Raw genomic sequence first — 20,015 nt, forward strand, 5'->3', positions numbered from 1 at the left:
CCGCTGTAGCGACTTTGTAGCATTGCCCCAGACGCAATTCTAACGAGATTTTCCCCGTCCTGGCTGTTTAGTCGCGACGATTTATGGAATTCAATGGCAACAAACTTTTCTGCAAATGAGCGAACAAGTTGTCTATTCCTCGTCCTTGCTGTTTGGAAAGCCGCCTCAAGAGGCCATGGAGGCACTCAAGCTGCGCCATGCGCAGTCGAAAACCATCAACCACGAGCTGGCAGAATGGTTTACCGCGTACGGCCGGCTCCGGCTCCAGTATGTTGACCAGCTCAAGGCCCTACTGAAGAAGGGAGACGGTCTGCTGACGAGCCTTGATAACCCAAAACTGCATAATGCGACGGTCGATTCGCTTGGGCTTGCCTCGCCAATGTGGACAGGAGTTTTGAATATAGTGCACAAAGAAGCCGAGCTGCTAGACTCCAGCACCCGGAAGATGGGAAGGGACATGATCGCGCCGTTGAAAGTGTTTGGCCGCCACAACGACTCGAATTTGATTGAAATGGATGATCTGGTGGTCCTCGCTTCGTCGATTTCGCAGAAAGAGGCCCATGGCGACGCAGATGCCCTTAGAACCGAGTGGAGCGAGAGAGCGCCCTACTTTTTTGAGGTGTTCGAACGCTACGATTACAATCGGCTCGTGCTACTAAAGGACGTATTCCTCAAATACCAGACCGACGTCAGCGACGTTCTGGAGACTTTCAAAAAGCTAAACGAAACGGCACTAGAGCACACTCTGAGTTTCAATCCGCCGGACGAAATCCAGCGTTTTTCGGAGGCCGTCTCGGCCAAAACGCTGCCAATTGAGCTGACCAAAGAGGCTCCTCCAACGAAAAAGGCCCAGGACAACGGTTTCACCGCGACTCCGAAACCGTCGCACCGCAAATCCCGGATCCTCAGCCTCGCCAGCTCCAAGGCCGAGCACTCATCCCCAACCAAATCGAGACATCCGGCCGCTCCGTCCCCGTCTCCAGAGAAGAAACCGAAGGAAAAGCACGGTCTGCGGCTGAAATTCGGGACGATCATGCGTGCAAGCAGAAAGAAGAAGAGCGACGCTCACAACCTCAGCAGCACCGCCATCGCAGAAAGCGAGGACTCGTCCGTGGTTAGTGGCCCTGTACCCTCCACCGAACGCAGCGAGCCAAGCGTAAGCGAGAGAGCCACTCCTCGGGCTTCGACTCCGCCGGCCCAGCAGCCTTTGGCGGAAAAGGTGCGGGAAAACGTTCCCGAGATTATCCACGAGACTGCCCCTGCCTCCTCCACGCTGGCCAATGGCTACCCGGCCATGCAGCCTACGAAGCGATCCAACTCGACCGCCAGCGAGCTCACCAACAGCTCCTCCATCCAGCCGTCCTATAGAGGCTCCGCCAGCTCTCTGGCCTTTGCTTCTGCGGGAACAGTTCCTACCACGGCGCCGGAACCCGTCCAGAAGGCCGTTCCTGTGGCTGCCTCTGTGCCTGAGGCCGCTACTGAGTCGAGCTCCGAAGCAGCAGCTCCGCCAGTGCCTTCCGCCAGGAAACACACGTCAACGGACGTGGGTCTCGGCCCGAGACAGCCACACGGCTCCGCGCCTGCTCCTCCACAGCAGCGCAGAGTCAGCACTCTTGGCAGCTCGCTGGAGCCGGCGCCGATCGCTGCGACTGCGACAGGGTCGACGATGTTGTCCAGAACTAACACCGGCACCGGTGGCCTGTCCAGCGGCCAGATTCACCACCCTAACCTCACTCAGCCCGGCTTAAACGCATCGATCGTAGAGATCTACAACGCCTCCTTCAAAGACGGCCAGGTCACCGGGTCCAACGTGATTGGCGAGATTGCCTTCAGCTACCTGCTGGATAAGAGCGTCCAGAAAATTCCGTCCAAAGTCGAGCTCCAGGTGTCTTCGTCCGGAGCATTGCCAAGCTTTATTACGAACCCGATGTTCATCCAGCAAGACCAGCAGCAGCCCAACCATTTCACGATCGTGGATCCGTCGCAGATCCATCTTCGCACAGTTGGAGGACTCAAGTACATGCTGAATGGCTCCAAGCCGCCGATCGTGGTGCATCCAATCTGGAAGCACGAACAAAGCCAGTCGACAGTAATCATCTCGGTCAAGCCGGCCGACGAGCTGCTGCCACTGCTGGAGTCCGGCTCCATCGAGCTCGCCAACCTCATGGTGTCGGTGTCGATCACCGGGGCACAAGCGGCCTCTGCTGCTTCCAAGCCGTCCGGGTCGTTCAATAGAGAGAAAAATAGAGTCACGTGGAACCTGACGTCGACTCCGTTCGTGTTCTCGGCGTCGCACCAGGAAGAACGGCTTATTGCGCGGTTCATGACCAACGGCGTCGCCAAAGAGGCCGACGCCGGGATCCAGCTGCGGTTCACCATCAACAGCGAGGCGGGAGCAGACCTGGTCTCGAGACTGAACACCGACATCGGCATCAAAGCGCTCGCCGACACCGCGGAGGACCCATTCAGCTCCACAGAACACATCCAGGAGGACTGGGGCCCCGTGACGACGCTCCAGACGGTCATCGCCGGCAGCTACTCGGGACACGCCTAGCTGCTTTGTGGTGCAAGGATGTGTAGGTTGTGTGATTTGACACGGAGAACGACGTATTTTTTCTATTCTGTAGTCGGTCGTGCACGCTCGCACCCTTAGGTACATAACAGCTCACATTATTTAGATTTCTTTTCTATTCCATCAGATATAATCGTTGTGATCTCCTCATTCACCCGCCATGAGTAAGCACGCCAAGTCCCAGAGCACCTACGCTTTCGAAAACACGAGCACCAGCGTTGCTGCGTCGCAAATGAGGAACTCCCTCAACAAAATGATCGACGCCGTGGAAGATCCCGAGGTCAGGGCCAAGTTCGAGGTCGAGATGGATTCGTTTTTTTCCCTCTTTAGGCGCTACCTTACCGACAAGGCCTCAGGCACGACCCTGGACTGGAACCAGATCCGTTCCCCTACTCCTGACGAGGTTGTTGCCTACTCGAGCTTACAAAACGCGGACAATAGCAACCTTTCGAAATTGGCCGTGCTGAAGCTGAACGGAGGGTTGGGTACCTCAATGGGCTGTGTGGGTCCGAAGTCTGTCATTGAGGTGAGAGACGGCCAATCGTTCTTGGATCTGTCTGTTCGCCAGATCGAGCATCTGAACACAACCTACGACGCAGACGTGCCATTGCTGCTCATGAACTCGTTCAATACCAACGACGACACCCAGATCATTGTCAGAAAGTACCAGGGCCACCGTATCCGGATCCGAACCTTCAACCAGTCCAGATATCCTAGAGTGTTCAAAGACTCTCTTTTGCCCGTTCCGCAATCCTTCGACGACGATTTGGACGCCTGGTACCCGCCAGGACACGGAGACATGTTCGAGTCGCTTGTCTCCTCTGGCGAGCTGGACGTCCTGCTGGAGCAAGGCAAGGAGATCCTGTTCGTTTCCAATGGCGACAACCTCGGTGCCACCGTTGACACCAAGATTTTGAACCACATGGTCGAAACGGGAGCCGAGTACATCATGGAGCTGACAGACAAAACTAGAGCCGACGTCAAGGGCGGCACTCTGATCAACTACAACGGACAGGTCAGATTGCTTGAGATTGCTCAGGTTCCTAAAGACCACGTCGAGGACTTCAAGTCCATCAAGAAGTTCACAAACTTCAATACTAACAACCTGTGGATCAACTTGCGTGCTATCAAGCGTCTGGTGGAAGCCAACGCCCTGGAAATGGAGATCATTCCAAACAGCAAGTCTATCAGCGTCGGAAACTCAGAGACGCAGGTGTTGCAATTAGAGACTGCTGTGGGTGCTGCCATCAGACACTTCAAAGGTGCTCATGGCGTGGTTGTTCCAAGATCCAGGTTCTTGCCAGTCAAGACCTGTTCCGACCTGATGCTTGTCAAGAGTGATCTGTTTAACTTGCAGCACGGTGCCTTGAAGCTGGATAGTGCCAGATTTGGTGGCGCTCCGCTGATCAAGCTGGGATCGCACTTCAAGAAGGTTTCCAACTTCCAGCAACGTATCCCTCACATGCCAAGAATTCTTGAGCTCGACCATCTGACTGTCACTGGTAACGTTTACTTTGGCAGAGGTGTCCAGCTTAAGGGTACTGTTATCATTGTCTGCTCCGATGGTCAAAGAATCGACATTCCTAACGGCTCCATTCTGGAAAACGTCGTCGTCACCGGCAATTTGACCCTTTTGGAACACTAGTAAAAACTAAAGAAATCAAAATGATGTTTATCTACTTGCGTCACCGTAGTTGCGTTCAAACTGCCGCATTTCCTTTCCGAACCTCCGTTTACGTTTTCTCTCCAATACCTTCTCACGCTGCTTGCCCTTCATGTTCTGGAATCTTGCAACTTGGACCAGCTTCCGTTTGTCGCTGCGCTTCACAAACTCCTTTCCTGTCTTCTTTTTGTAGTCTTTTATCACCTCACGCTCCAAATCTTTATTCTTGAGCGCATCCAAACGTGATTTCGTGCTCTTCGCAATGTAATCCAGGTCCTGCAACTCTTTTTCGCTCAGTTTGTTGCGCTTCTTCGGATCTTTAAGAACACTTTGCACTTGCTCCAGCTCCTTTTGTCGATACTCGTCCAAAAACTTGTAATTTCGCCGAACCTCGCTCTCGTTCACTTTTCCAAATGCAGAGTCGAATCGTATGTCATGGTATTTTGTCTTTGCGTACTTTGTGCCATCAAGTAGTCCGGGAATTTCTCGCACTTTCGAAACCGGCTTTTTCGCAGACGTCTCGCTGGGAGCGTGCTTATTCTTCTTCTTTTTCTGTGTATGGCTTTTTGGTGTTGGCTCTTCGAAAAACCCGCCATCCGAGTCGGGTTCTGATTCCGAGTTTTTATCTTCTTCTTCGTCTAGTTTCTTCTGAGCAGCAGACAAAGCTCCAAACGACAGCGACAACAAGGAGTCATTAGAAGCCTCGCTCGAGTACGCATCTTCGTCCTCGCTGTCCAGATCATGGCGCGAAAACTGAGGCCTTCTAGACATAATACACTTTTTATTATCTAATTTTTTGAAAAAATATTTTAGTCTACAATACAAGGCTGTGAAACCTATTGTTACATTACTTATTCAGAGAATAGTACTTATATATGCCCCGTTCGGTGAACTCGCCGGGGAACGCCAACTCATCGTTCTGGAAGAGACCTTTGGAGCAGTTGATTTTCCGTGAGGCGTATTTTAGAAAGGCCGGACGCTCAATCTTTTGCATAATCTTCCTACCTGTGTTAATGTCAAAATACACCAGGTTATTATTGAAGTTCAAAGATTGACCATTTAGCTCCTTCTTCAGCTGCTCCTGGTTAAGCTTGAATACCCAAGCTCGTCTGCCTTTTCCATTATCGTTGTAGGTTTTCCAGATCTCAAGGACACCGTTATCGTAGACCCTGAGTTTACCTGTGGTATCGTCAAGCAAGTCAACCACTTTGTAATCCACCTCGATGGCCTGTAATGTTGGACAGCACGTGAGCAACTGGTTGTTGTCCAGAGACCATCTGGTGATATTTTTGTTTCCTGTGAGATCAATAAATTTGAGATTGTGCAAGCTTGACAACACTAGTAGCAAATCATCAATAGAGAGTTGCGAATGAGCGATCACGAGACTCTCGAGCGCTGGAAATCTTTCGGCAATAAGCATCAGATGCTTGGGCTCGACGTCGATGCCGGCCAAATTAAGGTAACGGAGATTTGAAGCGTACATGTTTTCAAGCAAAAAGGTTAGTGTGTTTGTGTTGAATGGAGATGCAATGTTTGTGTCGACTTGCAAATTGAGCCAGAGCAGAGAATCGTCGTTCACTGCTGGATGTTTGGTGAGAAACTCGATCAGGTGTCGAGCTGCTCCAAGACGTGAGCAACGTGCAATGGACAAATGGGTGAGCCGTGCGGAGTCCTGAAGACTGTCGTTAAGAGTCTGGATGGTGACCTGTGTGTGGCTGAGATCAAGCCGTTCCAACGCGGTGAGGTTGCGTAGAATTCTGGCAAATGCTTCGTTCGTGAGATCCGTACATTCGTGGAAAGAGAGGTTTTTGACGTTAGAGTTGGGGAATATGTGCAAGTTCTCAAAGCTTTGAGAGAATCCGATACCACTTGAGCCGCAAAAATCAACGGCCTCCAGTTTAGGCAGTTTGTTGAAAAGGTGGTCAACTACCACACTGTCGATGTCGCCCTCGATGCTCTCACTGGCAAGAAACTCTGTAAGGTTTGGGGTGAGCTCCAGACACTGGAGGATGGTTTTGTGTGTAACCATCTGGATCTCTTGCATCATCTGGCCTGTCCTTCCCAGGCCAACTGACGTGAACTCCGAGAAATCCAGAAATTTTACGTAGCTCCCGAGAAGATTGTTCTTTTGCAAATTCTTGAGGAATCGGTCGAAAAAAGTGGATCTGGTAAAATTAGCGTATCTGAACACATACTTGAGACTGAGCAGATAGAATGCGCTGTTTACCAAGCTGACAGACCGACAAAGATCCTTAGTATTAGCATTCAAAGAGTAAATTTTGTCGGTGTCGTTATAATAAACATATCCAATTATTTTGTCCAGTAGTTCATACGGAAGAGGAGAAAGGGCATCGAGGTGGTCCAGCTTCTGCTGCTGGGCCAAGAAGAACTCGTTAGGGGTATTGGTAGACTCAGGAATACCGCCAAAAATAAGCTCTTGGGCGGAATTGAGTTCCAGTGTAGTCATAAGAAGGGGAAAGTTTTTTTCGAGGGGTTCGAGCCCTAATTATATGCAAGGTTGCGGTTACACAATGAAGAGCTATTGATTACCTGCACTTCTTGAAAGGACAGTCCCCGATCTACGAGTCCGGCAATAACAGCCAGCGCGTGCCCTGATGGTGGTGTTGGCAACGATATTTGTGCTCGACGAACGGTGGGCTTTTGGGCCGATATATCACGGATGTTGCACAGCCTTGGCGCCGTTGGATTAGCACAGAGAGCAATTTTTTTTAGACGGGAAAAAAAAACGGTCCTTCCTCGTCTTGACAGGACATCCGTGCACCGCAAAGCGCACTCCCCCGAGCCCCACCAGGCTTAGTGGTTGCCGGCAAGCCACAGCAGATGCGGTTTCAAGTTGTCTGTGCAGTACTTGCTGATAGCCTCCTTCGATTTGCGGTCGTGCGGGAAGTGTTTGTCCAGGTATGAGCAGCGCACCTCGGAGTAGCAGATATAATCCACCATTATTCTCCATAGAGTGGCCTCAAGGTCGTTGCCAAAGTTTTCGTTCTCGCCAAACATACGGATCCGGTCACCGTTCTCCTTGACAATGAAGCCGTCGTTGATGAGCTCGATCGGCAGCAGTCTTGGAAAATTGACTTTGAAGAAGAGCGCAGACTTTCTTTCTGGAGCGTCGTTGAGGTACTTTTTGAACTCCTGGTTGGTGATTTTGTCCGGGTTTGTCTCGTACTTCTCTTTGAAGGAGTTCAGCGAGTAAAAGTCGACGGTTGGGTCGAATTGGAGCATTCCTACTCCGCGGAACTCGCCGTTATACCAGAACCCGTTGGCTTCTGTGGCTGTTCTCGTCTGGTAATATGGCAGTTTGAGCGCAGTCGCAGCAGCAGCAAACGTCTCTTTTTCTCCCGAGGCGCTTGACTGGATAAGCAGCGGGTAGAAATAGCCCTCTCCGTACAGATTATAGTACAGAGCGAGCAGCATAGTTTTCCAATGGGTCTTTTTATTGATCATCAGCTCGCCGCTGTCATTGGAGACGTCGGGAATAGCTCCGCGACGGTCGTGCAGCGGGTAAACGCTCTCTGCTTTGGACGAGCTGACGTATTTTGATTCTGGCAACTCGATCACCGAGTCCCGGACCAAAGTGTTGTCCACAGAGATACCGGCCGCAAGGTACCAGAACGGAGACGTTTTTCTTTTCCAGAAGTCTGGCCACAGAACCAGGCCGTGTGAATTGAATGGCTCAGAAGTGAAAATCGACTCGTCCAGAGACTTGATGAGCAGGGTCTCGCTCTCCAGGAGCAGCACGTTCTGGTAGTTGGACGTCAGCAGAGCCAATGACCTGTACATGTTGGAATTGATGTCGAAATCTGAGAAGAACAACTCTTCCTCCTCGGGCGTCTTGATCCCCAGCTGTTCGGTCATCACCACGCATTTTGCGTTCAGCTGCGGGAGATAAATGTCGCAGATCTCGCGGTCTTGCAAATAGTCCGACATCCGTGGAAGCATCACTTCAACAGGCAGAGACCCACCCATGCGTCTGAACATTCTCGTGCACAGCAACGCCAGCCACGAAAGATCGCCGCCGCCTAGAATGATCACACCGTTGCCCCTGTACCGCATCACCTCGTCGTACTCCGGCAGAAGCTTGACAAAGTTGTGGTGTGCGTTCTTCATGCTCGACACAAACTCGTGCGAAAAGCTGCCAATCGCAGAAAGCCTCCTGGAGGTGGGAATGATGTCCTCGCTGTGGCCAGACTCGTCGTACTCAAAGGGATCCAGCTTCACAGGCGGCTTGTTCTGCTCGATGAGCTTGAAAATCTCTCTGAACTTGTTGGTCTTGGCCAGCTCGCGGTCCAAAAGCTCCTGCTGTGGATCCACGTTCGGAGTAGATTTTTTATTTTGCGATAAGTTGTTCAGCCATGAGGTGTAATTAGAGGGAATTATCTTTTGTTGGATCTGGGGAGAGGTGGAGGTGAATAGAAAGAGGAAAAGCGACACGACGCCGGCCGCCAAGAGCAGCACCCGTGCCGGATAGCGATAGTAGTACGCTAGCGCACGGGTCTTGAAGTACCGGTAGTTCTTATTGAAAGAGCCCATACTTCCACCTGCCAAATAAAAACGCGATTTTTTCGAGCGAGGTGCAGTGCGCTCGAAATTTGTGTGGGATTATGTAAGCCGTCGTGCCGTTTAGGGTCCTCCAGATCTCATGAAAGGGTTACCCGGCCTTCGACATCTGTGGCTCCCGTGCGGTGGCAGCGTGGGCTTGCACGGCGTGCAGCGCAAAATGCGGGATAGGCACAAAGGAGTGAATTTTTCCAGGCGCTGCTGTCCGCGGGCCCGTTGCCCGTTTTATGCATCCCGCGCTATCCCGCAGCTCTGATAACTAATACGCCCTGTCGCTATCGTACAAAAGACCTGGATAAGCTCCTTCGCGTGGAACTGGATGCTCGTGGAAACGCTGAATGGATTAAAGGCTTCAGGAAGGCCTGTGCTGGTCCACATGTGGCGCAAATACGTGCTTGTGCCATTCGGGACGCTGCTGATGATGCTGCTTTTGTATGGCATCAACGAGATAATCAAGAGGACCACAATCAATTTCCCAGCATCTGTGTGTCTGATGCTGCTTATGTATGGCGGGCTCAGCTTAAACTCCTGGCTTTTTGGCGAGCATCGCACGGATGTCTTTCTGAAATACATTGAGATTCCATGTGGATTTGCACTTCGATGGATGAATTTGTACTTCACGCCTCCCTTTGTGACGCTGGTTCTGTCAGATAAGGTGAATGTGGCGGAGGCGTTCACCATCATGGCGGTGTTTGTTGTGGGCTACATCTTCACGTTTGGGTTCATGGCCTACTTTACGTGGGGGTTGCAACTTTTGCTAGGCACGTACAAGGATCACGTGGAAGCGGACGAAAAGGACGAAGAGTGCCGGATTTCGGAGTCAAACCACAACAACAGCGAACAGTCTTCGAGTACCGACAAGGAGGAGGTTGCGTGGGAGGTCAAAGTGCGGGACTTTGTGCTTGAGTGGATCGACTTTTTCGTGTACGGTCTCGTGTTTGTTGCCGGCCTCCCCGTCTACTTTGTTACGGGCTACGAGATGCCTGTGCAGCTGGCCGCTGCGGTGCTCCTATTCCGGGCGTGCTTGCTCATCCCTGCCAAGCTTCGCCGCGTCCTACATCCGATTTTGATCAGTTTTTCTCTTTGTTTGCTGGTTTACTACATTCTTTCGCTGATCAAGGGCCAGAACTATTTTACTTGCATCAGACATTACAAAACGGGACGGACCTACCTGACGCTCTTCGACAGCGAGGCGTACCGCGAGTGGCCGGGCGCAGGCGATTTCCTTATCTCGCTGATGGATATCTCCATTGTGTCTCTTTCTCTGTCAATGTACAAATATCGAGGAGACCTGAAACGACATTTTGCCTCGGTGCTTCCTCCAATCGTCGTGTGCGCATTTATGTCATTTTTCATATACCCGCCGCTGTGCTATCACCTGGGCATCTCCTCGGCCCGAGCGCTGGGCTTTACGGGCCGGTCCGTGACGATGGCACTCGGCATACCCCTGGTGACGGCCTTGGGAGGATCCACACAGCTCATGGCGGTGACCACGATCATCAGCGGCATATTGGGGGTGCTGGTGGGCGATTTGATTCTTTTCAAAGTGTTCCGCGTGCGCAAACACGACTTTGTGAGCCGCGGTGTGTCGTTTGGTTTGAATTGTGGAGCCGTGTCCACGTACTACCTCACGGTGGTAGACCCGCGAGCAGGAGCGATGAGCGCATTGAGTTTTACCTTTTACGGAACTCTCATGATCGTTCTGAGTGCGATCCACCCATTGGTCAGAATCGTGCAGAAGCTTGTTGGGTGGTGACTATGACGTTGGTGGGGCACCCCCAAGCCCCATAGCGGATTGCGAGGCGTCCCCGTCGGGGTGCACCATTTGTGCGCTGCTAATCTATGTAAATTTAGTCTGACCCGCGTCCGTTTCTCCATCCACTTCTCGCGCAGTTCTATTGTCCGCGAGGGGGTGACGTGTCGTGGGGAAATACTATTCGAATTCCGTATTATTTAAGCTTTCTTTTTCTGCGCCCCTAATTGGTCACGCACACGAAATTACCCAATCTATTGTTTCCCCAGAATTTTACCAAGGTTTGGCGGGGGTGCAGGTGACGCATTCGAAACCGTCCATGTCAAATTATAAAAGCTGCCACCGGCCCTGGTGTGCGCCCGTGCGCAATTTCCCCATGTCTTGCGATCGAAAGAATCCCTGGAACATCATCAAGAACCCGGTCAACGGCAGAACAAGAATCTCCCAGGCCTGCGACAGATGCCGCAGCCGCAAAATCAAGTGCTCAGGCAAATCCGAAGACTCGCCTCGCTGCACCAATTGCAAGCGCGACGGCTTCCAGTGCGTCGTCAGCGACAAGCTCACCAGAAACAGCTTCCCCAAAGGCTACACCAAAAACCTGGAAAAGAAGCTGCTGGAAGTCGAGCTCGACAGAAACAAGCTGATGCTCGAGTTGCGCGAACTTAGGAAAAAAAGCGGGGACGAACAGCTGACCGCGAATATGCACCCCTGCCGGGCGTCCCGGCCAGAGACCCCCCTGCTGGTCGATGCCTCCGGCGTCCTGGTCATCGACCAGAACCTTGTCTCGCCGCTGCAGAAGTACGTCGACCAGCTCCAGCTCAACATTTTCAATGGCTATGAGAAACAGCCCTCCGCAGCTTCCGACTCAGAAACCAAAATGCTGGCCAACTACCACATGAATCTCAACCGGTATCTGAACCTCGTGCTGTACAAGCTTGTTTTCCCGCTGCTGGCAGACAAGGCCGAGCACAGTGTCGACCACCTGATCTGGCTCTTTTTCAACGATCTCAACAAGCTCATTCCGGTGCTCGACTTTGAGCTTTTCTACAACGACTATCTCACCTTTATCAACAAGTACACCCCGGAAAGCTCGACGTACATCGAGAACGGCGAGAAAAAGAAGAAATACCACGAGTTTTCGCCGAAAGAACAGGACTTTCTCGTGAAGCTCATCCTCGTGCTCAAGTTCGCGCTACCTACGCCTCGCACCGTGGGCCAGTCCTCGATCCTCAACAAGCAGTCGCTCAACCAGTTCGAGGAGGCCATCAAGCTGATCAACACGAAGAACCTCGCGCTCCTGTTCCGCAACATCAACTTTGTCATGGACCCTTCGCTCGACAAGTTCGAGGTGGCCCTGCTGATGCTCTACTACCTGCTCAAGTTCGAAAACTTCCACATCAAGAAGGACGAGCGGCCGCCTATCTCTTTCCTCAGGGACGTTCTCAACGTGTGCGTCTCGCTGTGCCGCCTGCTCTCGCTCAACAGAGACGCCGAGCACGTGCGCTTCAAGCCGGAGCTGGCCGAGACGCAGAAAATCCACAGACTCAAGCTCTACTGGAGCCTGCACTCTTTGGCCCGGCTTTTTGAAATCTACTTCAACTTCAAGCTCGACCTGTTAGAGCACCAGCCACAGTCTCTGGAGAGCGTGCGTCTAGCCGCGAAGGACCTCGACATCACCATAAAATTCGTTGACTTGCTGGATCTGGTGCCCCACAATTTCATGGAGCTGGGCGACCACGAAATGCTCCAGTTCGACGCCCAGCTCGAGACCTGGAACACGCTCGACCAAATGGCTACAAAAGAGAACGCTTTTGCCGTCAACAAGCTGAAAACGTACTACAACTACTTCAAGCTGCATATTTGCCTGAGAACAGACAGTCCCGAGCTTGCTGCGCTCTGTGCCAGCGTGGTGCAGCTTGCCGGCGAGCTTGTCGAAGGCGATCTCAAAAAGCTTGCCCTCAACAGCTTCAACTTCCACCTCACCACCCTGCTGGCCCTCGTCAACGTGGCCAAGCTCGACAATCGCCCTGCCGAGTACACCTCGCTTTGTACACTATACTCGCAACTGGTGTCTGAGATGCACTGTGACCCAGTTATTATCCAGCTTGTCAAACATATCACCAATTCCACAGGCTCCGACGACCTGTACTCCTTCAACTACCACCTCGCTCCTTCCTCGCTGTTCAGACGCAAGGACACGGACCTGTTCGATCTCTCTGCCTTCGAAACGCCCTCCGAATACCGCTCCATTGCTCCTTCGACGGATCCGGACGTCGACAGGTCTGCGAAGCGCGCCAAGCGCACCACGTCGGGCTCGCCGCCTTCGCCGTCCTCGAGCGTCTTTTCGTCTGCGTCGAGGGCCTCTTCCACCTCCTCCAACAGGCTGTCTGTCGGCTCGGCCGACGCTCCGTCCTGTCTATTCCCGTCTGCTTCAGCCCCTCTGCAGAAGGACGACTTGCTCGCAAAAAAGGAGCGCAGCGCTCTCTACGAGACTTTTAGCCAGTCGGTCACGGGAAACCTCAACAACGGGCTGAGGAAGCTGCGCCACGAGGGCCGCAGCCGGTCAAAATCGGTTGTCGAAAGGTCCAAGAGCCACTACGATTTTGTCAAGCCGGAGTCGCTCATGCTGAATGACTTCAAGTTCGAGCTCAACGACCAGCTCCTCGAAACAGAGCAAATGGACAATGCCCCTACAGACGCCCTTGAGCAGTTCAGCAATCTCGAGGCTAACTTTGGGAGCTTCGATATGCTCGCCACTGTGGACAGAAAAAGGTCTGCCTCGTTTAGGGACGACGACGACCTCACGAAACTCAAGGAGAAGGTTCTCAACATGAAGTATGCAACCACATAATATTCAATGACGATATATTCTATTTTCTTTTGAAGTCGAACTCACAGCATCACCATCTCGTTCTTCTCGTCTCGGGCGCTTCTTTTGAGGTCCCATTTGCTCTTGGCAATGACAATCTTGCGCAACATAAGATGAATCAAGAACGAGACCGAGCCCACGAAACGGAATAGCGCAAACCCGAAAACGCTCCATAAAATCACCGCCAGATACTTGTTGTTCTTGATCGAGTCTGGCTTGTAGATCTGCGTAATCGTCATCACCAGAATCACGTTCATGATCGTCCACAAAAGCACGACTCGCGAACGCACGTCTCTGAAGTAGTCCTCCGAGCTTATCTTTGGTTTCACAGCCCCTCCGTCTCTCATCTTGACCGGGGTCTTTCTTCTTTCCTTCAGCTGGTACAGATTCTCCGTGTACATTGAATCGATGTCTCTCTGGTCGCCCACAATCTCCAGCTTGATCACCTCTTGGCCCTCCTCATTGGTCACAATCGTGGCAGATCCCAAGCTTGAAATAGGCTGGTTCTCTCCCTTCGTACCCCACGTGACGTCATGAGTGTTGCAAAAAGCGTAGATCTGCAGAAGACAGGTATATGCTGGCAGCAGGAAGAAGTACTGGATGGACGACGAGAGAATGTGCCATGGGTCCAAATACAGAATCGACATGAGCACGTACAGACCGTACGTGGAAGCCAAACTGACGCACATGGACGCAAAGGTGAGCCCTCCTGCTTTTCCAGCATTGTGTTCTTGCACCAACAGCACCATGAAGTAGAACCCGGAGATGATGGCGTAAGCACCGCACAGAGTGAGCAGGATCACCGCTGTCAAAAATAGTTTTGGAGCTCCCTGCGGTCTGTTGCCCATGGAGATCACCAGCATGCTTAATAGTGTGCACAAACACAGGTAATTCATGATTTCAAACAGCACCTTTCCGCCAGTTCCAACGAGATTGATGAGCGAGCCCGCAAGGTAGTAGAACGTCAGGTAAAAGTTGGAGATGGAGAAGAATGTGAACACAAGCGTGAAGAATTGGTAGATGAATTCGATGTGCAAGAAAAGCTTTCTTACGATCGAGTGGTCTGTCCTCCAGATCTGAAGAAACTTGCTTTGCGAATAAACGGCTGCAAAGAATGCGCCGTTCAGCCATCTCCGTCTCTGCGAGATAAATTCAGGTAACGCCTCAGGAACATCTGTTTCTCCCTGGGCACTCTTAACGTACTTGAGGACCCATTTGGCGTCTTTCTTGGAGACGAGCTCCCAGGCAAGAATTCTGTCCTCAGCAAGATACATGTTGGCAGAGAATATTCCAGCGTCTGCTGCGCCGTCGGTGTTCTCTCCCTTGAAGTAGGCATTTAGTGGACCAGTGCCGTCTTCGTGATTCTTCAGAGCGGCATACCTGTAGGCAGAGAGGGCACCTGGCAAGACGGAGATGTACCCAAACACGGACTCGCATGGCTTGTCGAGAATGTTTGACATCTTGTACTCAAAGTTTTGCGAAGCAACCAGTGGATTGGCCAGTTTTCTCCACAACTTACCTTTCATAGCAACAATTTCTCCAGCTGCACCCGCGACGTTGGAATCATAGTCGAACGCCTTCCATAGGTTGTAAACGGCGCTGTCGCAAGGACGGGTACCGACATCAAGGAGAACACACACCTTCGGCTCCAAAATAGGGCAAACGGCGTTGAACAGCCATCTATGGGAGTTGATCTTTTTTGCGTTCTTTTCTTTCAAACAGAAAACCAGCTGCACAGGACAGATTCCTTTCTCGATGCCGCTGAACTTCAAATCCTCGTCAATGGACAATTGAGCAGTGTACTCAAATAAATGGGCCTGGACCTCCTTCTGATTGACAAGAGATTTGGCAATTCCCTCTTGGTAAATACCAATTGCAGAAAGAACCTGCAAGACACCAGGAGAAATCTTGTTACGCCCGTCAGCAACAATCACAACAACAACTTTCTTCCAGGAGTCCTTGCCCCAAGTTTTGCTGTTTTGTCTTCTGGAAAGATAGGCTATGTTTCTGAACACCGCATGCAAAGTTCTTGTCAGAGCAACCTCGTCCTCGTTATACATTGTAATGCAGACAACAATTTCTGTCTCTCTTCCCATGTCGCATGTTCTCAAACTGAAACCTTCTTCAGCAAAATCATCCGGGCCCGTAGTAACAGCCGAGTATTTCATGTAATCAAACTCATCTTCTCCCTTGACCGGCAAGAAGTTGTACAGCGTGGATGGAATTGGGTTATCGAGTACCAAATTACCATTTTTCGATTTGAAGGTCTTCTGGGTGGTTCTGTAGTTGTTTCTTCTTGGCTGGAAATCCTTCGGAAGCTCATCGAAAAGCTTTCCATCAAGACTAGTGGTGAAATTGTACTCTTCGTCGATAGTCTGGGATCCGAGAGTATCACGATCAAAAAGAGACGGATTGGTATCTTGCTTGGCCAAGTCGGCCATGGCCATGTCCAGAGTAGATTGAGACGACTGAGAAGATTCTCTGGATGAGTCCAGCCTAGGAATAGACGACTTAAATGGGCTGGCATTGGCGGCTGTGTAGGCAGAAGCGGAGAATATAGGCCGTGGGGTGTCTAGAGTTCGGTCGCTGCGCAAAGACTTGGTGAAATCGTCAGTCTTAGCACTGAAAACGTCGTCATCGTCATCAGAATTAGTCCTCACAAAAGCTGGTTTGGATCTGGTCGGAGACTCGCTGGTGGTGTAGGCTGCTCTCGGAGTAGCTCCTGTTTTTTCAGCAGCCATGATGAACTTGTTTGCTGTACTATTGCTAAACAGCTCAGAGTCACTGCTTTTAAACGAAATTGCTGGCGAGTACTTCAAAGCGGCCTTCGAAGGAGATTCTTGATGGTTAGCCAATGGAGATTGCAACTTACGCTTTCTCGGGGATGAGACCGGGGTATAAATGCTTTCCGGCTTTCTTGGAGACTCCGGAAAGTCTTCAAAAGGGCTTTCATTGAGATTGTTTGGCATCCCTAGCAAAGACCAAAAGAACTTGCGATGAAGATGGGAATCTGAATTTGTCTCTGAAAAATCAAATGTTGTAGTGTTTTCAACTTTCCGTAATAGGAAGCTTTATATTTTTCGAGGCTCACCATAAACATGATTATGTCAGCGGAGACAGCGCAGCTTATCGTCCGCATGTGGTAAATTGAACGCGTTGACATGCAGAATCCGAAACATCTTGAGCACCTGCTGAAAATTTATGCCAATCGAAATTAGACTCCAGTGCAACAGCCTGTATCACTCCCATCCCTTTGATGCCCTAAAAGGGTAAAATTGGTGATGCTCAGAAAATATACGACATGGAGACTTCACAGTATATATTTGTGGCAAGCCCTGCTTCCAGGGTAAATGCTGCTGCTTGTGTGTCTGAGTTTCTTCCTGCGTACTTGTCTGTCCGCCACCACCATCACCACCACTGTTGCCTCTGCAGATGCACAGGATTTGGTTTTTAGTGCAAATGCGGGTGTGCTCCAGGTGTTCTTGAACGATTTTGCATCTCGCTTCGACGATTATACCTCGTATATGAACTCTGTCGGGATACCTTTCCCAGGGTCTCTGGTGCAATTTTATATGAACTTCGAGCAGGCCAGTACCAACCAGGCCGCAGCCACCTCGATGTTGGTGAGCGACTTCCCAATGTCTGAATTCAAGACATACATTTCTGTCTTCCCATGGTACAGCTCGCTTCTCTCTGCTGGCGGTGATTCGACAATCTATTTGACGGAAGATGTGGTTTCCAAAACTGTTGCCGTATACGAGGAGTCTAATCGGTTTGATCTGAAGGTGGTCTCGTCCACTGCTGCGGCTTCGTCTTCGGCAGCGTCCAGCAAGTCTAGCCCTTCTTTTTCCAGCTCCTCTTCTTCTTCCAGCTCCTCTTCTTCCAGCTCCTCTCTGTTGGCAAGCTCCACAGGCGGCGCTGCCAGGCTGGTTGTGCCCGGTTTCGGACTTATTCTGCTGGGAATAACAATATGATATTATTTTTTCAGGATTCTATCGAGCTTGTAAAGCAAGTATTTAAAATCCTCGTCTTTTAATTTTCCCAAGATGTAGCTGTAAAGCTCTTTTTCACTGAGCGCGCAAAAATCCACAGTCGCCACCTTCGTCGACGTGCTAAGGTCACCGATATCCATGCTTGTGCTGTTGAAGTTCAGCGACGGGTCCTTTGTGAGGTCATCGTCCTGGAACGAGGTGTAGTGGATAGAATTGAGGAAATCTAGGTTTGGGGTGGGCTCGATCGCAGGGATCTCTGGAATCTGGCTGGCAGACTCTGCCACACCCTGTTGCTCTGCAGGCTGCGACCAGCTGTTTACCATCCCACCTCTGATAACGTCGTCGCTTTTCCTGTCTTTTCTCTCTACCTGTGAGCTCTGGGAGAATGCCATTTGGCTGCCGAAATCGATCTGCGATTGCATTTGCGACTGAATCTGGCTGCCCAAAAAACGTGCTTTTTCTTGCTGCTGGGTTGGAATGCCATGAGAGTCAAGCACCTGGATGCACTTGCTGAACTCGTCGTGTGACGCAAACCCCAGCTGGAGCTTCTTACAATATCTTGCATTAGGATAGTATTTTAATGCAATTGAGGGATATTTTGCATATGCTTTGACCATCTGGTGCTCATCAAACACGAGCCGTTCCAAAACCTCTGCCTTCCACATGATCTTGATCAGCAGGTCATCTCCCGGCTCCTGTGTCTTCTTGCTGCCGCTTTTCTGGCCCACGTTGAGCGACAGGTCGGAACGATAAGGAAAGTGAATCCAGTGGTTTTGGTCGCTTATATACGAAAACTTGCGGAAGGAAATTGAGGTGTACAGGGAGCCCATATCGAGTGAAAAAAGGATAAGTGTTTTTCTTCCCTGTATCCCCCTTATGTTTTCCCAATTTGGCACACCTGGAACCGGCCTTATCTAAAAAAACAAACATATATATGCCCCAGTCTCTGACAAAATGGATAACGAAAATGACCATTTGCTGGGGCCTTTTGACAAATCCAGGATCGGAAGTTCAGAACATGTGGACGAAGAAAACCCCCTGACACAGCAGCTGGCTCCCGAACTTGTTCTCCAGCAACACATGCTAGACGAGATGAATTATCTCCAAGAGATGGAAGACACTCCGCATGGCCGCCATCTGGGCGTTTTCTCCATGACCATGATGATCCTACAGCGTATAATTGGGTCTGGTATCTTTGCCGTGCCTGCTCTGATCTACCGCGATGTTGGAGGGTCGCCTGCGCTGTTCTTTCTTGTGTGGGTCATCGGTGGCTATATGAGCTTCGCTGGACTGTACTGTTTCCTGGAGCTAGGACGGGTGATTCCGCGCAGCGGCGGAATGAAGGTGTTTCTGGAATACATTTACTACAAACCGCGGATGTTCATGAGTGTGCTCTACAACACGTATTCTGTCGCGTTCGGCTTCACTATTACCAATGCAATTATATTCGGCGAGTACACGCTGTATGCGCTTGGCTGGGACAACGTGGACGGAATGGCCCCAAAATACGTTGGCTGCGCGTACGTCGTCGCGGTATCTGTCGTGATCGGGTTCTCGACGAATCTGGGGGTCAGGATGTCAAATTTCACGGGAGCTTTGAAACTGGTGCTTTTAGCAATCATGTCGCTGACGGGGCTTTACGTGCTTTTGCTTCCTTCCAGCATCACGGGGGTAACGAACAACCTCCATTGGGACGGGTTCTTCTCCGTGAAGCGCTCGTTCTCGTCCAGCTCGTTCATTAGCGCCTTGCTCAAAGCCATATTCTCGTTCGGAGGCTGGCACACAGCTCACATCGTCACCAACGAAATCAAGGACCCCGTGCGAACCTTGTCCATAGCTGGGCCTCTTGCGCTTCTCATAGTCAACCTGTCGTACCTCCTGGTCAATCTCAGCTATCTGGTTGTGATTCCGGACGCGGAACTGAACGGTTCCGGTGAACTGGTGGGCAGTCTGCTTTACGAAAAACTATTTGGCTACACCCTTGGCCGCCAGTGTCTCACCCTGACGGTAGCCATTTCCTCCGCGGGAAACATCCTCACGGTGATGTTCCACATCTCCAGAATGAACCAGGAGATCTTCCGCGAGGGGTTCTTGCCCTTTAGCAGGTTTTTCGCATCGAACTGGCCCTGCGGCGCGCCCCTGCGTGCCTTGCTGTTCCCCTTGGCCATATCATGCTTCTTCCTTCTCATACCAACCCCAGACAACGTCTATGACTACATCATCAACCTCGAGAGCTATCCATTGCAGCTCTTTGTCGGACTCACCGTCGCTGGTATATTTGTGCTAAAATATAGAGTTCCTGGCTACCACACAAGCAACCGGCTTCTTGTCGTGCACGCGTCCGCCACAATTGCACTCTCACTGTTTCTGTTTGTGGCTCCGCTCAACCCCTTCAGACAAGCAGACTTCAAGGGGTTCCCGAACTACGCGTACACTTCGCTCAGCATCCTGCTACTGTGCGTGCTTTACTGGGCGTATACATTTGTGTGGGCCCCAAGATGGGGGCGGTACACGCTCTACCCGGTCCAGGACACGCTGAGCGACGGCCTGGTGGTGAAACAGTGGGAAAAGAAACAGCAAGAATAAAA

At 51.2% G+C, this 20,015-nt stretch overlaps 11 protein-coding genes across 11 annotated transcripts; 6 read left to right on the forward strand and 5 right to left on the reverse strand.

Annotated features, from left to right (window-relative positions):
• Nucleotides 1-115: 115 nt before the first annotated feature.
• Nucleotides 116-2,554, forward strand: KL911_003083 (uncharacterized protein; the record flags this gene model as incomplete). Its single annotated transcript, XM_043198224.1, has 1 exon — nt 116-2,554. One exon carries the CDS (start codon nt 116-118, stop codon nt 2,552-2,554), a length of 2,439 nt encoding a protein of 812 aa, XP_043054034.1.
• A 178-nt stretch (nt 2,555-2,732) lies between these two features.
• KL911_003084 (uncharacterized protein) lies at nt 2,733-4,217 on the forward strand (the record flags this gene model as incomplete). The annotated part of the gene is made up of 1 exon (XM_043198225.1): nt 2,733-4,217. One exon carries the CDS (start codon nt 2,733-2,735, stop codon nt 4,215-4,217), a length of 1,485 nt encoding a protein of 494 aa, XP_043054035.1.
• A 27-nt stretch (nt 4,218-4,244) lies between these two features.
• KL911_003085 (uncharacterized protein) lies at nt 4,245-5,006 on the reverse strand (the record flags this gene model as incomplete). The annotated part of the gene is made up of 1 exon (XM_043198226.1): nt 4,245-5,006. The coding sequence occupies one exon, from the start codon at nt 5,004-5,006 to the stop codon at nt 4,245-4,247; it is 762 nt and encodes a 253-aa protein (XP_043054036.1).
• A 76-nt stretch (nt 5,007-5,082) lies between these two features.
• KL911_003086 (uncharacterized protein) lies at nt 5,083-6,702 on the reverse strand (the record flags this gene model as incomplete). Its single annotated transcript, XM_043198227.1, has 1 exon — nt 5,083-6,702. The coding sequence occupies one exon, from the start codon at nt 6,700-6,702 to the stop codon at nt 5,083-5,085; it is 1,620 nt and encodes a 539-aa protein (XP_043054037.1).
• A 347-nt stretch (nt 6,703-7,049) lies between these two features.
• KL911_003087 (uncharacterized protein) lies at nt 7,050-8,786 on the reverse strand (the record flags this gene model as incomplete). Its single annotated transcript, XM_043198228.1, has 1 exon — nt 7,050-8,786. The coding sequence occupies one exon, from the start codon at nt 8,784-8,786 to the stop codon at nt 7,050-7,052; it is 1,737 nt and encodes a 578-aa protein (XP_043054038.1).
• A 346-nt stretch (nt 8,787-9,132) lies between these two features.
• Nucleotides 9,133-10,569, forward strand: KL911_003088 (uncharacterized protein; the record flags this gene model as incomplete). Its single annotated transcript, XM_043198229.1, has 1 exon — nt 9,133-10,569. One exon carries the CDS (start codon nt 9,133-9,135, stop codon nt 10,567-10,569), a length of 1,437 nt encoding a protein of 478 aa, XP_043054039.1.
• Nucleotides 10,570-10,885: 316 nt separating this feature from the next.
• Nucleotides 10,886-13,417, forward strand: KL911_003089 (uncharacterized protein; the record flags this gene model as incomplete). The annotated part of the gene is made up of 1 exon (XM_043198230.1): nt 10,886-13,417. The coding sequence occupies one exon, from the start codon at nt 10,886-10,888 to the stop codon at nt 13,415-13,417; it is 2,532 nt and encodes an 843-aa protein (XP_043054040.1).
• A 41-nt stretch (nt 13,418-13,458) lies between these two features.
• Nucleotides 13,459-16,404, reverse strand: KL911_003090 (uncharacterized protein; the record flags this gene model as incomplete). Its single annotated transcript, XM_043198232.1, has 1 exon — nt 13,459-16,404. The coding sequence occupies one exon, from the start codon at nt 16,402-16,404 to the stop codon at nt 13,459-13,461; it is 2,946 nt and encodes a 981-aa protein (XP_043054041.1).
• A 381-nt stretch (nt 16,405-16,785) lies between these two features.
• Nucleotides 16,786-17,409, forward strand: KL911_003091 (uncharacterized protein; the record flags this gene model as incomplete). The annotated part of the gene is made up of 1 exon (XM_043198233.1): nt 16,786-17,409. One exon carries the CDS (start codon nt 16,786-16,788, stop codon nt 17,407-17,409), a length of 624 nt encoding a protein of 207 aa, XP_043054042.1.
• Nucleotides 17,410-17,411: 2 nt separating this feature from the next.
• On the reverse strand, nt 17,412-18,257 carry KL911_003092 (uncharacterized protein; the record flags this gene model as incomplete). Its single annotated transcript, XM_043198234.1, has 1 exon — nt 17,412-18,257. One exon carries the CDS (start codon nt 18,255-18,257, stop codon nt 17,412-17,414), a length of 846 nt encoding a protein of 281 aa, XP_043054043.1.
• Nucleotides 18,258-18,381: 124 nt separating this feature from the next.
• Nucleotides 18,382-20,013, forward strand: KL911_003093 (uncharacterized protein; the record flags this gene model as incomplete). Its single annotated transcript, XM_043198235.1, has 1 exon — nt 18,382-20,013. One exon carries the CDS (start codon nt 18,382-18,384, stop codon nt 20,011-20,013), a length of 1,632 nt encoding a protein of 543 aa, XP_043054044.1.
• Between the last annotated feature and the right edge of the window lie 2 nt (nt 20,014-20,015).

This window comes from Ogataea haglerorum (assembly GCF_019207285.1).
Source record: "Ogataea haglerorum isolate 81-453-3 chromosome Unknown 81-453-3_NODE_8_length_489951_cov_95.815404, whole genome shotgun sequence".
NCBI lineage: Eukaryota > Fungi > Ascomycota > Pichiomycetes > Pichiales > Pichiaceae > Ogataea > Ogataea haglerorum.